Here is a 21395-nt window from a genome sequence, read left to right as displayed (position 1 = left end):
ATGATTCCAGGTCTTACATTTAGGTCTCTAATCCATTTTGAGTTTATTTTTGTGTATGATGAAAGAATGTTTTTCAGTTTTATTCTTTTGCATGTGGCTGTCCAGTTTTCCCAACACCATTTGTTGAAGAGACTGTCATTTTCCTATTTGTATTCATTTCTCCTATGTCAAAGGTTAATTGACTGTATTATTGTGAATTTATTTCTGGGTTTTCTGTTCTGTTCTATATATGTATTTTTCATCTGTATGTCTATTTTTAATACCAGTACCATACCATTTTAATTACTACTGCTTTGTAATATAACTCGACGTCTGGAATTGTGATACCTCCAGGTTTCTTCTTTTTTTTCGGGATTGTTTTGACTACTGGGGTCTTTTGTGGTTCCATACAAGTTTTAGGATTGTTTGTTCTAGTTCTGCAAAAAAAATGATGTTAGTATTTTAGTAGTGATTGCATTAAATGTGTAGATTGCTTTGGGTAGTATGGACATTTTAACAATATTTGTTCTCTCAATCCATAAGCATGGAATGTCTTTCATTTCTTTACATCATTTTGAATTTCTTTTGTCAGTGCTTTATAGTTTTCAGAGCACAGGTCTTCCACCTCTCTGGTTAAGTTTATTCCTAGATATGTTATTGTTTTTGGTGCAATTGTAAATGCAACTGTTTTCTTAATTTCTCTTTCTGCTGTTTCATTACTGGTATATAGAAATGCAGCAGATTTACGTACATTGATTTTGTGTCTTGTGACTTTACTGAATTCATTTATCAGTTCCAGTAGGTTTTGGTGGAGTCTTTCAGGTTTTCTATATATAGTTCCATGCCATCTGCAAATGGTGAGAGTTTACTTCCTTATTTGGATGCCTTTTATTTCCTTATGTTGTCTAATTTCTTCTGATACTATGTTCTATTAAAGTAGTGAGAGTGGACATCCTTGCCCACTAGGTCCTGACATTAGGAGTAAAGCTCTCAGGTTTCTACCATTAAGTATGCTGTTGGCTGTGGGTTTTTCATATTAGGCCTGTGTTATGTTGAGGTATGTTTTCTCTAAACCTACTTTGCAGAGGATTATTATCATGAATGGATGTTGTACTTTGTCAGATGCTAGCTTTTCAATATTTTGTACAAATGTGTAAATGATCCATCTGCATTCTTAATTATATAAGTCTGATAATTTCCCTATGATAGAACCCTAAAAGTGGATTTTCTGTGTCAAAGTGGATTTTCTGTGCCCATTTTAAAAGCGTACTTAAGGGGTGCCTGGGTGGCTCAGTGGGTTAAAGCCTCTGCCTTCAGCTCGGGTCATGATCCCGGGGTCCTGGGATCAAGCTCTCTGATCGACGGGGAGCCTGCATCCCCCTCTCTCTCTGCCTGCCTCTCTGCCTACTTGTGCTTTCTCTCTGTCAAATGGATAGATAAAATCTTTAAAATAAATAAATAAATAAAAGCATACTTAACTATATACTGATAAAAATAAATATTATCATTTTTTGTATTTTTTAGTTTTGAGAAATTGTATTTAATGGATTTAATTTTATTAATGTGATTCAAAATGCATTTGATTATTTCTTCATATATTTATTGACAGATTCCTTTGAAAAGACATTTCTTTATAGAATTCTTTTTTCATGGCAGACAATTTTAGAAAATAAAGATATTATGATCATCATTAATGATACTACCAAAGGTAACCAACTGTAATTACCAATTATGTATATAGTTATAAAATGGGATATTATATATATTGATATATAAAATGATATCCATTATCAATCCAGTATTTTCTTCTTTTACAAACTCAATGTTGTTTTGTAATCTATTTTAACTTAAAATATAAAATGTAAAATTTTCTAAATGATGAATTTTAACATTATCATTAAATAATGTATCATAACCCACTTTATCCATATACATTACTTATTTGTCCAATGCACTACTAATTAAGCAAATTCCAGAGTTTTGATATTCTTAACATTACTTTGATGTAATCCTGATAAATGATTAATGTCTGGCCATGATTATTTCCTCAGGATAAATTTCTGGAGTTAGAATTGTTGAGTTAAAATGCATGCAAAGGGACGCCTGCGTGGCTCAGTCGGTTAAGCCGCTGCCTTCGTTCGGCTCAGGTCATGATCGCAGGCCTGGGGTCGAGTCCCGCATCGGGTGCTCCTTGCTTGGCGGGGAGCCTGCTTCTCTCTCCACCTCTGCCTGCCACTCTGCCTGTTTGTGCGCTTGCACTCTCTCTCTCGCTCTCTCTCTCTGACAAATAAATAAATAAAATCTTAAAAAATAAATAAAATAAAATGCATGCAGATATGTGCATGATTTTCATATATGAATTGCCTAATTGTTTTCCATATAGTTTGTTATAGAATTTCACTTTTAGTGGCAACATATGAAAGAGGTTATTCCCCCATACACCAGCCAAGAGAATGGGCAGTTTTTAAATGTCAACTTCTGCTGTTTTCTTCGTGTTTCTAAAAGGCTATTACTGGGGTGCCTGGTGGTGGCTCGGTTGGTTAACTTCTGCCTTCAGTTTAGGTCATGATCTCAGGACCCTGGGATGGGGCCCCACATCAGGCTCCCTGCTCAGTGGGGAGCCTCCTCCCTCTTCCTCTGCTTCTCCCCCTGCTTGTGCTTGTTCTCTCCCTCCCTCTCTCTCTCTCTTTTTCTGTGTCAAATAAGTATAATCTTTAAAAAAAGAAAGTTATTATTAATTTAAAAAAATTTTAAAAGCTCATTCTTTCCTAAAACATCAATTTCAACAAATCTATTATCAATGACCAAGTGTGTCACGTGACGTCTATCTCACATTCTGAGAAAGAGCCCAATTTGCCAGACTGAGTTTCATCCATGAAGCCACAGAGATAGAACTAGAAATTCAGAAGCACAGTGTCCTGGAGATATTCCTAGATGAGTTGATATAGGAGTTGGAACTCTCCTGATGCCTTTATACATTACACTCTCTTTTGCATTTCCCATTTTCACTAGACTCTGTAAGTGGATTCACTGTCTATACATCTTAGTATTTCTTAAGATGTGTCCTGCACAAAAATGTTCCTGTTCTTGGGAATACAGCTCACTAGGTTGAAAGCAAAACAAATAAAATAAAATTTTATATCTAACAGCTAGTTTAATTGAATTTATAACAATGACTATGACTATAAAGCTCTGAAAACTTGAAGAAATTACAAAACCTGAGTAAATATGTGGATAGTGCTTTTAGTGTCCTTCTGTTCCTTCTCTCATCTCCAGAAAAATTAGCCAATATTCTACAGCAAAGCATCATTTTTTTTGACTATTAATTATCATCCCGGGAGATAACGAATGCAACAGATGATAGTATATTTATAGTTGTGAAAAATATTTTTTATTCTGTTCAATGCTACTCTGCATTCTACAGATATCCTTCATAACCTTCTGCTACTATTGCCTTTAAACACACTGCAAAGAAAGTATCATTCTTGCAGGCCTTGTCCATGTTACAACAACATATATATATATATATATATATATATATATATATATATAGTAGATTATATATGTATATGATATACTTCCAGTTTTAAAAAAAGTACTTGATTAAAAGGCCTTTATTTGAAATATTCGATTTCTGGTAATTTAGTGAGTTTCTGTGCCATATCTTATTTTTAAACTAGAGCATTTTTTTCAATATTAGTCTTGATTTCTAGGATACTCTAAGGCATGATTTTTCTTGTAGAAACTTGGAAGATTCATCCAAATCTGGATCATCTGCTCTGTAGAGAATATATTGGGTTAAATTTCATAGCTTCATTTGTACTGATTGTTACTTTGTAAGGACCAGGGGTACAGAAGACCATTTCTTAACCCTAGTAGGGGAAAAAAAAAAAAAAAAAAGATGTTGCTCTGTCAAGATTCCTCATTATCATTCATGAAATAAAAATGTGACAGGCTCTCTGCACTTTTTATTCTCAGAAGATTATTAAAAACTATACCAACCAAATGGCTCATTAACTGCCAATAAACAGCTGTTTAGAATTATTCAATGTTCATCTTTGTGTTTTCTCAAAACTTCTCAAAATATCTGTGGGGGTCCAAACTTCCTTCTGAGAAGCTGTAATTTGCATCTGCATTTCTCGAATAATTTAGAAATCTTTAATTTAATCTCCTGTAATCTCCTTGTTTGGTACACCAATTTTATAATTTACCCTAAACTATTAGGTATGTTTTAAAGTAATAGGACTGCTATTTTGTTTTTTAAACAAACACACTGAAACAATTAAATGAATGTTGCCATACTAATTCTTGAGAATTTGTACGTATTACAGGAACCCTGCTATTGTACAAAATGTTTTGGGAAATCTCTTTTGAAATTATCTTTAAAATTGGATTGCAAAGGATATCATTATTCAGATATTTAAGCATATAGTATTTTGGGAAACATATTTGCCTGAGATAAAACTCTGGTCTCAATAAACTTATAGTTAATAAATAAGAAAAGCTAGTACATTGTCGTATAATAAAGTCTAGGTTTGGGTTTTTTTTTTTAACCAAAACCAGTACTTTTCAGCTTAGACATTCACTTTCTTTATTTGATTAAACAATCCTATAATTTATGGTTACTTCAGAAAAACAGGTTCACCATTTAAAAGAGTGTGTGCCATAACATTCTTGTTGGATAAACACACTCTGGTGAATCTGCTTTAAGAAGCTAGCCACATTACTTCAGTCACACTTAACACATACCAACTAGAGTCACTGGGGTTCAAAAATTAACATTCAGTGCCTCAATGCACTAAGCCTGTTGCCCAGTTCCTCCTCAGAATGTTCCTGCCTTTAGGTAGAGGGTAATTGCACTAAGGAATCATGAGAGACGTTTGATTCAGTGCCACTGAATGAATATGGGATGTCTGCTGATCTCATTTTAAAAACAGCTTGGCGATCAACAGGCAAGTTAGGAGAGTGGAACAGAATTTATATCAACTAATTCCTCATGTACTTTTTTTTTTTTTCTTTTAAACTGGACCGAACACCCAAGGAGTTGAGGAGACATTGAGCCTTGAAACTCGAAACAATTACCAGACATTTTTCTCTGCTGCTTTAACACTGTCTTAAGTGTATCACAGGTTTTCCTGCCTTCTGTCCCAATAGGATTCCTTGAGATGAGAGTGTCAGCTCAGATCATAATATACACTTTTGTATGTTTTCTCTTTTTTATAAGGGAACTGAATAGGAAATCAGAATTTCTTTTAGTATTCACCCACAGTTATTTCTTCTCATTTCTCACTACTGAGTTACACAGAAATTCCAAGCATTGACACTTTCCATTATACGATGTGATTATGCATCCTGTAACCTTTGTAAAATTCCACTGTACACATGGGATTTGAGAGTTAGAAAGGTGTGGTGTTCTAGTGTTTTGTGAAAATCGTTCAATCTTGTGGACCCTCTGAAATGTTCTTGGGAGACACCCAGAAGTGCATGGGTGACACTTTGAGAACCACTGTTATAGGTACTATGTCATGAAAATGCACTTTAAAAATGAAATTAATATTTTAGTTTTTATCAAGTGATATAAAGTCTTGATTTATAGTATTAATATGATATAGCATGTTTTGAAGAAAGGCGTGGGATGCATAACAGCAGCTGCATACAAAAGGCTGTAAATCATCTTGAAAGGCTTTGGATTTTATTGGGGATGGAGCAGTTAGCTCTGCAAACTTAAACCATCAGAAACTTTTTGTTGTTGAGAAAAACAAACAAAAAATGAATTGCCTTTCTTTGGTTTCCCATCATGTGAATTCAGAGCACAGTTATGGCATGTTGCCTATTTTTTTTTTTTTTTTTTGCACTGAACTACCAATTCATTTCAGTTTAAGAGAACCGTGAAATTATTGGTGAAGACTGTTTATCACTAACTTATTTTTAGTCTTTTTCTTTATGAAATTTTATTTTAAGCGGTTAGCATTTCTTATGTGCATGCATGCATCTATGCAAATGAACATTTTTATATTCATATGTTCAAATAGATGGGATCCAAAATTCCACCATGATGGTGATCAATTTACCGTTTAACAAGATCAAGTTAGGGAAAATATAGGCTTTTATCTAATTTACATGCTCTATTATATAAAGTCAATCCAATTCTCAAGCCCCCAAATTCATTTCAGGGATATAATTACCACATAAACTGGTTTGGGAAATTTGAGAGAGCCAGGTGATTTATTTTTGGTTATATTCTTCATTTTCAATTTTTTTTTCTTTTTATTTCCTGAAGATGCATACTGAGTGGTTAGAAATTAGATATTTTATTTTATTTTATTTTATTTATTTGAGAGAGAGAGGGAGAGCGCGCGCGTGCGTGTGCTCGAGAGCAAGCGCTCCAGCAGCGGTAGCAGCAGGCAGAAGGAGAAGCAGGCTCCCTGCTGAGCAGGAATTTTTTTTTCCCCACCTCCCCACCCCAAATGCGAATTTAATGTGGAATTCGATCCCAGGATCCTAGGATCATGATCTGAGCTGAAGGCAGACACTTAACTGCCTGAACCATCCAGGCACCTCTGCAGTTAGATTTTTATATTGGATAAGAAATTTCTCCCTTTCATTACATTTATAGCCCATTAGTATCTATTTGATTTTTAGGAGATAAAAGCAACTGAAAAGTTATCACAGGCATTGTGTGTTAAGTGAAGGAGAAAGAAATCTTATTTTACATAATAATTTATTTGATTTTTTTTCTCTGTAATTCTTCCAACTTGATGCCAGAAATATTCTGCTACAGTTATTTTACCTAATTTCATTTGCAAGATAAGAAAAAAAAAAGTGGCTAATGCAAGTAGTTAGAAGCTAAGTAGTTAAATTTTCCTCTTCAGGATAACTTCATTCTAAGGACATAAATAATAGAGAACATGAGCCTTTATTCTGTAGTCAAGGACTAAAAACTATGAATATGAAGAAACAGTGTGATATAAAAAGAAAATTATATTATTTTGATAAGTAATATATATCATATGTCCTCACATGAATGGAAAAAAGGTAACATAAATATCTAATCAGTGGCCTTCATATATTTTAAGTTTTGAACCAAAATAAATAATGTCAATCATGAATTTATTCCCTACTCTCTTAGGATCAGTATGGATATGCCTCATGAAACTTCACAAAGTAAAGTCATGTATTCAAATATCAGAAAATGCTAGAAGACTTCATAATCTCAGTTGTCAATGTTGCATCAGTATTTAATGAAAGATCTAATACTTTCTAGTCACCCAATTCAGAGAGATAGATCCATAAGCATTTTAACACGTGAAAAAAAATCTATCCAGATTTATGTGGGGGAAAAAAAAATCACAGCTATAGTTTTAGAGTGGAACATAGTAATACGGAGGTTGTATGTAAAATATTACATGGTCTCCAGCAGGAAAAATTTTCTCTAAAGTGCATAATTCATTCATTCAATGTTTGAGTGCCTATGATATGCCAGACACTGTTCTAGGGCAGTAAATAAAACAAAGCCCTGACCTTATGAGTTGACATTCTAGTGTGGGAATTCAGGTAATAAACAACCAAGTAAAGGTATAGCAAGGCAGAGAAGTAAGAAGAAGAATATGGTTAGTGTGGGGGGGTGTTATTTCAGTGAGAAAGATTACAAGAGTTTCCCTGATAAAATGACATTAGAGCAGTGAATTAGTGATAGTGGAGGAAAAAATAATATAAATATCAAAGTTAATTAACCAGATTTATTTTGCTTTAACAATCTTTTCAATTTAATAAATCAATTTTAATCATTGTTCTAATTCCAACAGGCTCACTTTGCAAGAAGACAAATTAAGTAGTCAGATTAATGGTTTAACTCAGACTAAACATCAGGCTCATAGTGACTGGTCTAGTCTGTAATGTTGGTGAGCCTGGAAGCTTAGTAAAAATCACTTTCTGATATTATTTCCAGTTTGCTGTGAATATCCCACATTTTCAAATATGTGATGACACATTACCTGAAGATTTTCCTAGTGCCCCAAAGTCATTGACCAGCCCAGTTCCTTTGGCATTGGGAAGTATCACAGTCTTGAAGTCCTAAGTCAGTCTTACCACTGGATGTCTGGAATGGCTAATAATTTGACACATTTCTGCCTTGTCACCCCTTTTCAACTGTAATTCTATATGTCATGGTTCAGATACACTCCCGTGACTTTTTTCCTTTTCCATTTGCTGACCACTGCTCTGGAATTGACTGACCCCTAGTTCAAGCTGTTAATTATTAAACATAAGCCTATAAGGGAACCATTGCCATCAAGTCCAGTCAGAATTGTCTTTTTGGATATTTATGAGATTCTCGACCTATCATTTCATCTTTCTTTATTTCTCAATCATCAATATTAATTAAATCAAGCTTACTCAAGTTTCGTACTTTTTTGGTTATTAACTAGAATGAACCTAATATTTCTGTTTCTGTTATTTTTATCACAATTATATACTGAATAGGTCTTTCTGATTTATTTGCTTACAACATTGTTTCTTTGGAAAACTGTGTTCAGAGTGCTAAAAATATACACTTTCAAATGAATTTCTTTAATCTTTAAAATAGAGTTGAGTATCTATAAAACACAAAAGTTTAATATTTAAAACCTCACTGAACTCTGAAATATCTTCAACCTTATATGTATATGTTTGTATTGTTTTTGTTGAAAATAGACATTATACATCAGATGACCTAATTTGAAACTAACAGAAAGTAACAGAAAAGTTGTTTATTTGTACTGCATTACCTGGATAGCAATAGAATAGCTTACAATGCACGTTGAAGATTTTCTTGTATTTTAAGAAATTCTTAAGCATTTCACATAATGTTGAAACATTTCAAAAGTTCAAGGGATAGGCTTTTGCTACCTAAAAAATCATCTGTCTCTGATCTCTTGTGGCAATCAACATCTGCTGGAGCAATTCTCTCAATGGCTTTTAGATTTGAACTACTGGGGATTAGAACAGATGCTTCCCCTGGGAGTCTTCCTGGCTTGCCCTTCACCTTGTTTTCTACTGTTGTCTACAGTAAATGAAGTTCAGTTCCTGACAATAGATAGATGCTAAATCCTTGAGTCAAATGATTTATCTCTGTGGTTCCACTTTTAACCTGAGAAGCCAATATTTGCCTCCAGGTTAAACACTCAATTACTTAGGGTTTACTAAGATAAACTCTCCGAAGTCCTTTGTCACTCTAAGTATGACCTGACAGAGCTCACGGGCAGGCAGTGTGAACTGTGGATCAGCTAAGCATTTATGAAATCAGCAGGGAGAGATTTGTATATATAATTAGAGAAAAATTGGGGAAGATATGAGATATTATGCCTTAATGTCCAGAGAGTTTAGCAATTATACTCCTTTTCTTTAGAAATCAAGACTTGAAACCCCCTAACCCATAATGAAAGAGCTGGCTTTAGTTGAGTGCCTGAAAAATTCAGGCTTTTAGCCAAATGCCTCATTTGAACTGTCTAAATTCATTAAGCTTAGAGAACTGAATTGCAGGATCTTTTGAGAATAGGTTTACTCCAACTGCTATTTCTGGACAAAGTGAACAAGGTTTGGGACTACTTCAGCTATAATCCTGGATTTAAGTGTAGCAATTATGTAATGCCTCTGCCCAGAGACTCCCAAGTATCTTTACTTGCACCATTTTATTCTTTTTTAAATTTTCTTTAAGAATTCTATAGGAGTAAATCCAGATATGATATCCAATAGATAAGTAAATCCAAACTTAGGACATCGTTAAGAGTCCAAAATAATGAACATCAAAAATGTCAGCATCCTTGATATGCTTGTACGTTTAAGACAGAAATTTGAAAGTTGAAGGAGCTAAGGTTCATAGGTCAGTCCAGCTGTTAGAGATATTCCCCATAATCTTCAGTTGGTGAATGACAAGATACTGCACAGAGAAGTTAAGAAGCTTGGCTAAATTAAATTAAACAGTATGCTAAAATTTGACCAGAAACCAAGACACTTAATTTCTGCTAAACAGATGGAACGAATGACTATAAATTCTCCTGCACCCCAATTACTGAGCTATACCTAGAGAGACATCAGCACTGAAAGGAACTAATCCTAGGTTTGCAGTTTTCAATATGGGAAACAAGCATTAACTTCAGTCTGCTAAAGAGGTTTCTCTGTAATGGAGGTTTTATTTTTTAAAAATTTGTTTAAATTTTAATTTTTTTTTTGTAATTGATGTTTTAGATATACTCCATATGCTGTGATTCTGAGGTTGCTCCAGGCAATTGGAGAATTTTCTCAAATGCATAAATATCTGGAGAGCTTACATATGGATATAGAGACCACCTTAAGTAAATGCGTTCATTTTACAATGTATTTGTATATTGTAAAAAATACATCTTCATAAATCATCTTTATAGTAACTAGTTGTACTTTAGAGTACTCTAAGTGCCTAGTAGCATTTTACCAGCCAAACTTTAAACTGTCAACTGATTTCAAAATTTTAGCTCGTTAATAGCAGTTGTACTTGAATAGTTTTACTGTGGCAGAAAAGAAGTATGCCAAATGATCACTCCAAATCTTTGGGTAACCCAATGAAGGATGTGTTTAGCAGTTATTTGAAAAGCATCTAAAGTTTCCAAATGACTCGCACATATATAACTGAGAAAGCAATTTCTGGACCTGAAAAATATAAAAGAAGTCAAACAACGTAAGCTTGAATTTATCGGGGTGGGGAGTAGAGGGAAAAAGAAATTTTTGTGATCAACCAGGAGCAGAAGGATGAATAAATTCTACAATGGATAACTTGTAGGAAATGTAGTGAGTCAGGCTCTTATAGATCCATTTTATTTTATTTTGATATGCTCAGATATATAGATATTCAACCTGAAGGCAGACAGCCTTACTGTGAAGTAAGGCATTATTAAAATGTATGGGTTCTTCTTTCACCCATATTTCAGAACCAAATTGGGCCCTCAGGGACTTGTATCCGGTGTCTCACTATGTCAATGACATTAATGTTTTTGTAGCCATTGATAGTGTTTGCTCTGGGAGTAAAAAACTTGTTTCTTACTAAACTCTTCGGTCATAGTTACTTCCGTTTGATAAAGAAATCGGTGCTTAATTAAAGTTTTATTAGCAATAGGAAGTTATCCCCTTTTCAAAAAAGAAAAAGAAGGGGGGGGAAGGTAAGAAGAAAGGAGAAAATAAAGTAATAAAAAAGCATGAAAACATAAAAAAGTTAAAAATAGAGGGAAACATCTCAAAAGGATACTGTTATATTTACTAAAAGCCAGGTATCAAAATCAGCTCTGAAGAACTTGGCCTTTACTTGACTAGAACAGAAATAAAAATATCCATAGAAAGGGTGTGAATAGTAAGGAAAAAAAGAAAGAGAAAAAGTTAATTCTACTTAGTCTACATAAAATCCTGGATAAATCCTGGACCTCATCTGAATTATTTTCCCTTGCTAAGTAAAGATTGTCATATACTGTCTAAAGTAGTAGTTTTCAAATAGGAACTTTGCTCCTAGGGGATATTTAGCATTGTCTGGAGAGATTTTTGGCTGTCACAAATGGAGGGATGCTAATGTTATCTAGTGGGTAAAGGCCGGGGGTGCTACTAAACATCTTACAATGCACAGGGTAGCCCCACAACAAATCATTAATCTGGCTTAAAATATCGTGTTGCTACTGTACAGAGAGCTTGTTCTAAAATTACCCAACATGTGTAAATAATGTGTAAAAAATGGGACTGAAGATCAAATGTTCCTCTCAGGTACTTTATAATTTCTCCTGTACATACTGGACCATAAGTTGCCTGAGGAAATGTAGACTACATTGCCATTTGTGAGGGGAAAAAAAAAAATACTCTAGCCATCTGCCACCAAGCCTAATATGTTGAACTTGGGGGGCTATTTCACAAACAGAATGCAATGAATAGTATGCCTTTTTTTTTTTTTTTAAGGTTTTATTTGATCATTTGAGAAAGAGAGTGAGAGAGAGCAGACACTTTACCGACTGAGTCACTCTGGCGCCCCTGAATAGTATGAATCTTGTTCCTGTTAATATTTTATTGTCGTATGTTCTTCATCTAGCACTTAAAATTTTAATTCCTTCCCCTGGTGCTCTAAATTTTAAACACGGCCTCTTTATTTTTGATGTTTTGATTTTGTTTTATTAAGATGTCTTTGGAATCAACTGTAGTAGACATACTTACCTCGTAGGTAAATACGTCATGTATTTTCAGCATATGAGTCTTAGCCATGCATAATTAATTTTTATGTACAAAAATTGTACTTACCTCATCCTACAAAGGAATGGATTAGTATTCATATTCAGAGACAATAATATTTATTAAGTTGTTGGTGATATTTTTAGGTTGGTAAAGTACCTGCAATATTAAAATTGCAATAGTTGATGTAGGATGTATTTTGTTTGTGGAGTCAAATGAAAATCTTTATAGAATTCTTCAAACTCTAAAATATTTAATCCATGCACAACCCTGTGGGATATTTTCATAATTTTATAGATACTATAAAAACTTGATGTTTAATAATTCTTATATTTATTACTATTACGGAAATAACAACATTGTTAAATAGTATGAGGAGAAAGAAGGCATAAGAAAATAGTATGATTTTTTAAAGTTATTATTGTGTTATATATTGGCTCATTCTTAGTATTTGTATATTCTGAAAAACTAGGTTCAATGTATTATTTTTTAAGTGAGCTGTATTTTTAAATATGCCCCAAATTATCAAATAGCTTCAGTAAAATCTACCACTCTAAGGCCATAACATAAGTGATTATATTCTCTCTCCACAAGTCTACACACACCTCTGGGAAACAAGCTGTTGTAAACAGGAGAACTTGAAAGTCAGACTCCTGTTTTAAATTCTAGGAATGCAGAAATGGAGTAAGCAAGACAGTTACTCTTCTGAACATCCCAGTCAACTCATAATATTAAAAGGTAGAAGGATCGCAGAACCTGGAGTGACCAACTTGGCCTAGAATGTTCCTAAATTTTCCACCAATGAGTTCACACTTGACTAGAATGTTCAACTAAGTTTACTAGTTGCAGAAGGCAGACAGGAAAAAAGCCTCCCAAGAAAAAGGAATAGCATGTATTTCCTCAGCTTTACAGCCTATTGAGATTTTCATAGTTTAAGAATTTCAAATTATTACAAATTGTGACCAAAAAATTACTCATAGCACCAGATTGGACAAGAGCTACTACTTGAACTCCTTTTACCAGTATTGAATATAAAGAATTTGAAACTATAATGTTGAATTCAAAATTTGTGATAATATACACATTGACCCTTCCTCAAATCGTGTGATGATTTTGCCAGTTGGCAATCTTGCCTTAATTAAGTTGGTACAATGTTTACTTGTTTGTGTGTGTTTCATTTAAAGCCAGAATGACGCCATGTTGTTTGCCAATCATGGAAAAAGAAAAATATGCATAAAATTCCTCTTAGTCTGATTTATTTTTAGTAGCAATAGCAACAATTGCTAAATTTGAATAATATTTTGTAGTTAACAATAAGCTTTCCCTCCTGTGTTCATTTAATAAATCCTTTGTTATCAATATACAAAATGTGTTAACCACTTGAAGGAATTAGAAGAGAAGAAAGGGCAAGATATTTATGATCAGTCTGTTAATGATCAGACACTTTTATTAGTTGATTTATGTATATTGTAAAACCATTGCCAAAAACAAAAATATTCCATAATCCCCAGTCATCTTTGTTTACCTCTATTTCTATAGTTTGGTAGACTATAATGATTACAAAACATTAGCAAGACAGCACAATTCAAAATGTAAGTGTTTTCTTTAAAATAACTTACCAAATAATTTTCCAAATGCATTTCCTTTTTGTGAGGATTTCAAACAACATTTAAATAAAATGTATCCAGTGAAAGTAAATAGGTAGCACTCGATTGGAAAATCATTCTGGAAATAATTTGCTTAAATCTGTAACCACGTGCTAGCTTAAAGAGCACATTACACCAGTCCTAGGCAAGTTTAGGGATGGTGCAGAGCAGGGCCACCATTGAAAAGATGGGATCCCAGGAGACATCCCTCCCATAGCATTTATGTCTGTGTCCAGAACAGCACAGGGAAGGATTCTCCTTCTAAACTGAAATAGAGGTGTGGCCCTGTTTTTCCTAAAAAGGATCACTTTTCTGTACTTTACTATTTTCAGCAATTTTATTTTTAAAATATTCTCATTGCTCTCCTCTGTGGAAAAGAGCGATGAAGCACATAAGACGAAACAACTTTAGTGTGTTCCATTTTCATTCTGGTTGAGGTCAAACACAACAAATAGGTATCTTGTTCCTGACAGTCATCAACCTAATGTTTTTGTCTATGTTCATATATTACTGTAAATTAAGGACGTTCATAAGATGACCTGTATCTGTGCCTTATATTTCTAAATAGATACAAAGTTTTCATCAAGGAAAGGACTTCCTTTTAAGCGCATTTTTTATGCTCTCAGTAATTTGGCTCTGGGCAAAGGAAAGCAAATGGCAAAGTGTCTATAGCAGAGATAAGATATATAACTGGTACTGCAGAATATTATCTTTCCTTTGCTCTGTGAGTATAGCTTTGTTTGACTTCTGTTAATTCTCAGAGCTTTCTAAGGAAGAGAAAACGTGCCAGATGATGTCATTTGGCATCCTGAATAGATTTTGTCACATGTCACATGTATAATTTTGTTTTTGTCTAAATTAAGGATATTTGATACCTTGAATCCTTAGACCCAGAACTTGATCTAGGCAGGTACAAATAAGTTAATTTGGGAGTTTTAACATTTTATTAGGTATTTTTAGGATTGAATGTATTGTCAGAGAAAATGGCAATATTAGACCTTCCAAATTTGTTTATTTATTTACCTACATACTTACTTACTTCTCAGAAAAGAGCCAGGGAGAGCAGGAGGGGGAGGGGCAGAGGGAGAGAGAGAATCTTAAATAGCCTCCACACCCAGTGTGAGCCTGATGTGGGGCTTGATCTCAGGATTCTGAGATCATTACCTCAGCCTAAATCAAAAGTTGGAAGCGTAACTGACTAAGCCACCCAGGCACCCTTTTACCCTCCAAATCTGAGTATGAAAAGGACCCTTTAAAATGTTGAAAGTAATGCAAACGGTGAAGAAGAGAGTGAATGAGTGAGTGAGAGAGAAAAGAAAGGGAAACTTCTAAGACCTTCTCCTCTACTGGACCATAAAAGTTTTCTGTTCTGTTTTTCTGATTCTAAACCATCCCACTCCTGTGGGGCACACTGTGCACTGTAGTGTCTCCCCAGGATCTCCCAAGGCTATTAGTCTCACTCCCGTCTCCCCAACCTGGTTTATTTTACTTCACCAACATAGAGCATCAACTAGCCTTCGGCTGTTAGCTCCTCAAGAAGGTTGTGCTCTGTCACCCTCTCTGTGCTTGCTTCATTGCCATTTCATGCATTCTTCAAAGCCCACCTCCTTCAAAGACCTATGGCAGTATTCTCCTTGAGCAGTTCACTTGTATGAAAGCATCACGGAGAAGCATCAAGTTTATGGAGAAAGTTCCAATCGCAGATCAATCCTGTCCTCTGCAGGATTAAGCTGGCTCAGTTTACTTGAGGATTATGGTTAAGCCTCAACCTGATCTTTTTCCATCCTTTTCCATCATATTCCTCCACATACTCTGTAGCATAATTGCACTGGAAACTTCTTTGAGAACATACATTTTCCTTCTCTGTTTGATACTTTGCTTGATATATGGTATTTCCCTCCAAGTATGAGAGTGTTAAACTGATGTTTCTTGAGTCTTTACTGTGTGCCAGGAACTATGCTAAAGGTTTTATTGAAATTTCTCACTTAGCCCCACAGTTATACTATGAACCAGAACTTTTACTTTTCCAAATAACATGAAGAAGCTCAGGTGTAATGAGGTTTAATAACTATCTCCTAAGATCCATTTCTCCATAGCGATATTTCACATTCCCCTACCCCCTGCACTACTTCAAAATCAATGAAGTGCTAGGCAGCCAAAGAAACCTTTTGATGAATAGGCCTTATGATTTGGAAGATGTGAATTCTTTTCAGTATTGAGCCTTTTTTTCTTATATCAAAAATCTGCTCATAGGGACACCTGGGTGGCTCAGTCGGTTAAGCGTTTGCCTTCAGCTCAGGTCATGATCCCAGGGGCATTGGTTCAAGGCCCACTTCGGGCTCCTTGCTCAGCAGGAAGCCTGCTTCTCCCTCTCTTGCTCCCCCTGCTTGTGTTCCCTTTTTCCCTGTGTCTCTCTCTGTCAAATAAATAAAGTCTTTAAAATAGATCTGTACATCTTTTCAGGCTCAATTCATATGTGATCTCCTCAGTCTCTCTAGTGAGCCTCTCAGCTCCGTGCTCTGCATCATAGCCATCTCTGCTGCATAGATCCTGGAAGGTCTATGACCAGTATGACCAGCAAGCATTATCTGGAGCTTTTGAGAAAAGCAGACCATGGCTACACTCTGCAACTACTGAATCAGTGATTCCATTTTAATGGGAGCAAGCTCCAGCTGATTCATATATATAATAAATTTTGAGAAACAAAGTACTAGATACTTCTTTCTGCATTTCATTATTCAAAACAACTAATGATCATTCCTCGTTGCCTGAGATTTCCAAACAGAAGGGCTAGTGTGTTATTTATATTTGTCTCACCCACGGTGACTTGCCTAATACTTCCCATATGGCTGCTACTCGACACATTTTTATTAAATATATTTATTAAACTGAGAGAAAATTCCATGGGAGTTATATCTTTATATCTTCCATAACTCAGAGAAGCAAGATTCTCCTCTAGACTATAAGTTCTGGGAATGTAGTTATTATATCTAGTTAGTTCATGGGGTGCCTACCTAGTACATGGAAGTTACTTCAGTGATTAATGATGAAGTGAAGCACCGGGTAAACTAATCGAGATGATTGATTATGAATCAAAGAGAGTGTTTTAGAAGTATAATTTAACTTAAAATTTATTTAGTTAACAAATACCAATGAGAACTTACATATCAAGGAGTGGTATAAGTTCTTCTTTTGGTATAGTTCTTTACAAATATTAACTTGCATTCTGAACTAAGATTGCTTGGTCAAACATAAATCTATGTTAAATCAATAAAGGTTGACTCAGGATACCACAGTCAATTCTAATATACCATGTAGCACGCCTACTTTAGGTCATTTTTTTCAGATGAGTAATTAATGTGCTCTAGTTGATATAAGCCAGCAGTATTTAAATAATTTTTAAATGTTTTCCTTTCAACAGATTAATTGTAAGTAAACACTTCAGTACATGGTATGCCACTCACTTCTGCTTGGCATTAAAATAGAACATCCAGATATTTCAGCAGAAACCCATATTCCATTTCAGATGTACTCTGACAAATTCAGTCACACAAATTCAGGATCACATATGTGCATAATTTTATATTTAAAGGGAGGGAAGATCCCAATCCGATGGACATCACCAGAAGCTATAGCTTACCGCAAGTTCACGTCAGCCAGCGACGTATGGAGTTACGGGATTGTTCTCTGGGAGGTGATGTCCTATGGAGAGAGACCATACTGGGAGATGTCCAATCAGGATGTAAGTATTTTTAGTCAATGAATTATGGGTTCAGATTAAGAGATCAAGCTGTGCAAGGAAGTGGAGCATAATGAAACCAGGTGGCTCCGTTTGTGACATTGAAATAGAATACTTAGAAGAAATGAAATAGTTTCCAAGTCTTGCAAGGGTGTTAATTGAGTTGCTCTTACAGATTTACACGTTTCCCTGAAGCAGGGGTTTAGAAATGAGACAAAATAAGGACATTTGTAATAAGAATGTAATGAAATAAGTGACTGAAAGGATAGTCAATAGATATCGGGGACTGTTTGAAGTATTTTTGCTATAAAATTGTTTCTATGTAACATTAAAAAGCCACATGTCTGCCATTCTCTGTAGATCTAATTAATGCACCTATGCCAGCATTTTGTTTACTTAAACATAGTGTTTCCCAGTGTCAGACAAAGCAACCAATGTCTGTGTGTTGTTTTTCTTAATGTATTAAACTTACATGTGAATTTAGTCATACAAATTGAAGTATATGGTTAGAAAAATAATGTTAAACTTTCTATTGTAACTGTGATATGATTTTTGAGAAGGATTTTTGGTTTTAGAAGTCATGTCTTGCAAATGCTTAGTAAAAGAATGCTGTTGACATGGGATCAGCGCTCAGAGGCTTTTCTTTTTCCTTAGCCAAAGACTGTGAGCATGATCTCAAAGATACATGAGATGGAAAGCTCAGAAGTTTTTAGTCATTTGCTGCCCACTACATATAAAACTGTTTTTACCATATTTGCATATAAAACCTTTCTGTACTCTCCAATCCAGCTATGTTTATAATAGTGCTGGGAAAATCAGACTCACTTTTCCACATCTCTATTGTCCAAATTTTCTCTGTATTTGAGGATCTCAGACTGTGGGCTCTGGACCAGCAGCTTTAGCAGGGCTTGGGAATTTGCAGTAATGCAAATTCTCAGGCCTTCCTCTAGACTTATGGAATCAGAGGAGAATAATCTATATATTAAGTCCTCCAGATTATTCTGATACACAGTAAGTTTGAAAATCACTGTTTTATGTGATTTAAAAGTACAAATGAACTAATAATCACTTCATTGTTCAGCACATAGGATCCTACCTAAAGAACTTACTATGATTTGGGAGGTACCATTTGAATGAAGTATAAACAAAATCTGTACACTAACTTTTTCTGCATCCATTCACATACAAATGATATTCCATATAAATCTGTATTACCACATAATAATTTCTTTATAACTCATTAAATTTCCTATGTCACAGAATGTTTCTTCTGATTTTCATCTGAAAAGGAGCTTGACAAATGCTTCTTTCCTGAATTCACGTTCTCTCTCTCTAGCTCTCCTTTTATATAACATTTCTAGGCAGGAATAATCTCTTATTTATTTGATAAGCTGTCATCCTATTAAGTAACTGAAAATGAGAACTTTTCCACTTAACTTTAAACTATTCACATTGGCATACCCTTCCCATGGAGAATAAAAGGAGTCTCAGTTCTGAAGACTCTGGAAACTGCTTCTCACACAGGTGATTAAAGCTGTGGATGAAGGCTATCGGCTGCCACCCCCCATGGACTGCCCAGCTGCATTGTATCAGCTGATGCTGGACTGCTGGCAGAAAGACAGAAACAACAGACCCAAGTTTGAGCAGATTGTCAGCATTCTGGACAAGCTTATCCGGAACCCAAGCAGCCTGAAGATCATCACCAGCGCGGCAGCAAGGTGACACTCAGATTTTGCTCTCACTCACACATCAGTGTGTTTTCTGTATCTCCACTGTGTTAATTTTCTTCTCCCACTTCCCTAACTGCATTGTTTGAAACTTGTTTTCCTGAGGACTGGAGAAAAGTGTCTTTCTTTTCTTCCTTTAAAAAAAAAGAAAAAAACTTCCAAGAGAAATTCTTATGTTGTTTAATTGTAATGATGAAATTCAGAGATATTTTTAACTTCCAGCTTGACTTATATTTGGGCTTGGGTTTAAATCTTCGGGAGATAGGAACCCTGGACACGTAGCTTCTTTTCACTCTCTACTATGTAAACAAAAATTTTAAGAGAAAAAAAAGAACTCTCCTGGAGTGGGGTGAATTCTAGCAAAGTCCTGATTCATTCCTCATCTAAAATAAAGCTTCAAAAATAATAAAGCTTCCAAAACATTGCACTGGGCCAGCAGATGCAGTTCCCCCCACTGTGTAACTAAACAAACATTTGTTGAACCTATAATTGTGTGCCAATGACTTTGTTAGACACTGTAGAGAATAAAACGGAGTATAAAATAATGTCAGTGTCCGGCAATAGAAGACAGATGTCAGTACATCAAAGCTATAATGCAATTCCAAATGCATGACAGGCATTAAATTGTATGCATATTCCTCCTGTGTTCTCTTAATGATTTTGAGGAATGCAAGTTAAAGTGTATCTAAAAAGTGCTATTGGAGAAATAGGGAATGAGAGATGACTTTTGCAGTGACCATGAGAAGGGAAAAAAAAAAGTGTTAATATATTTAATACTTCTCAGAGAAACTAAAGGCAAAGCTGTCATGTTTAAAGATTTATATTCTTATCGTACACATAAGAGCAAAACAGTTCTTTTCCATTCTGATGATATGTGCTCTTATAGGACAGTTACATGATTGTAGTAAAAGAACTACACTTAGTATGCATATATATCCACAGTATTAAGTGGGATGTAAAAATGCTACATAGTGAGTGATGATTTACCATGACTCATGTAAAAGATGTAAAAGATACAACATAATGCTTTATTCGAAGGAGTTTGTTTCTCTTTTGCTGTCTTTACTGATAATCACCGAGAATTATGACTTTCAAATTGATAGAGCATTTGCTGCTGCACTTTATAATAGCATATGATTTTTAACATTTTAACATTAAGAGGAACAATTATATTAAGACTGCGTGATCCAGGTTTTGCACTATATTTGGATGAAATGAATAAGAGGAATCTGAACCAAAGTCTTAATATTAGCATCTAAAATTATAGATTATTTGTTGAAAATAACATCTAGGGGTCACTAAGATTAAACTTGATGATATATCCTTAGCAGGAAAAACTACTTGTAACTTATCCTGTAAGATTGAATCTCTTGCTCAAATCTTCACAGAGAGAAACTGTACAGACTCTCTTGGAAATCCACCCGATGGGTTGGATCCACACAACGGGTTGGAGAAATCCCTTCTCTGGGCCATAGTTTGTACCCTGAATCCATTTCTTTTGATCTATATCAAATAGCAGTCATGGGGGGGAAAGCAAGAACAACAAAAAATAAATATCTTTCAGTTCTTTCCATATCATAAAAAAGACATGCAAGCCATTTCCATAAGATAGTATTTCTAACTCATGTAATATGATCAAGGTATATTTAACTCCAATTCTGTGTGGGGAAAATGGTGTTAATATCCGGTCATAGTATATCAGGATATCTCCTAGTACCCAAATTTTAAAATACTTCTTAAATTCACTTTTCCATTCTTATTGAAATTGAATATTATTTCTCCTAATATATATTCTTAGTACTTGATAAATTCTATGTATTTTGTCACAAAATAAGTAACTTTAGGAAAAATATTTTTCTGAGAAGTCCCATATATCTTAATTCACTTAAATATAAAAGTCATGGAAGTTGTGTTTACATGTTTATTTATTGTCCTTAAAACACACAACTAGGTGGACTGCATCAATACAAATTTATTAGTAACAACCTCAAGTTCCATATAACAGTGTCAAGAAAATATTTTTTTCCTTTAAAAAATTTGCTTTCCCATTTTAAATAATGCTTATTTCATCCTTTATCATCACTGATTAAA

The 21395-nt window shown here is 34.6% G+C and overlaps 1 protein-coding gene across 1 annotated transcript in view; it reads left to right on the top strand.

Moving 5' to 3' along the window:
• The window catches only part of LOC111148166 (EPH receptor A3), a 378938-nt gene that overhangs the window by 340258 nt on the left and 17285 nt on the right, over positions 1 to 21395 (top strand). Inside the window, exons 14-15 of the mRNA XM_022504614.1 lie at positions 17431 to 17580; positions 19102 to 19295. Coding sequence (XP_022360322.1) covers positions 17431 to 17580; positions 19102 to 19295 — 344 coding nt within the window. The remainder of the gene's footprint in view (positions 1 to 17430; positions 17581 to 19101; positions 19296 to 21395) is intronic.

This window comes from Enhydra lutris, unplaced genomic scaffold (genome assembly GCF_002288905.1).
Source record: "Enhydra lutris kenyoni isolate GAN:26980312 unplaced genomic scaffold, ASM228890v2 scaffoldscaffold2, whole genome shotgun sequence".
NCBI classification, from domain to species: Eukaryota; Metazoa; Chordata; class Mammalia; order Carnivora; family Mustelidae; genus Enhydra; species Enhydra lutris.
The sequence above is the reverse complement of the archived record's forward strand: the minus strand, read 5'-3'. Positions and strand labels throughout refer to the sequence as shown.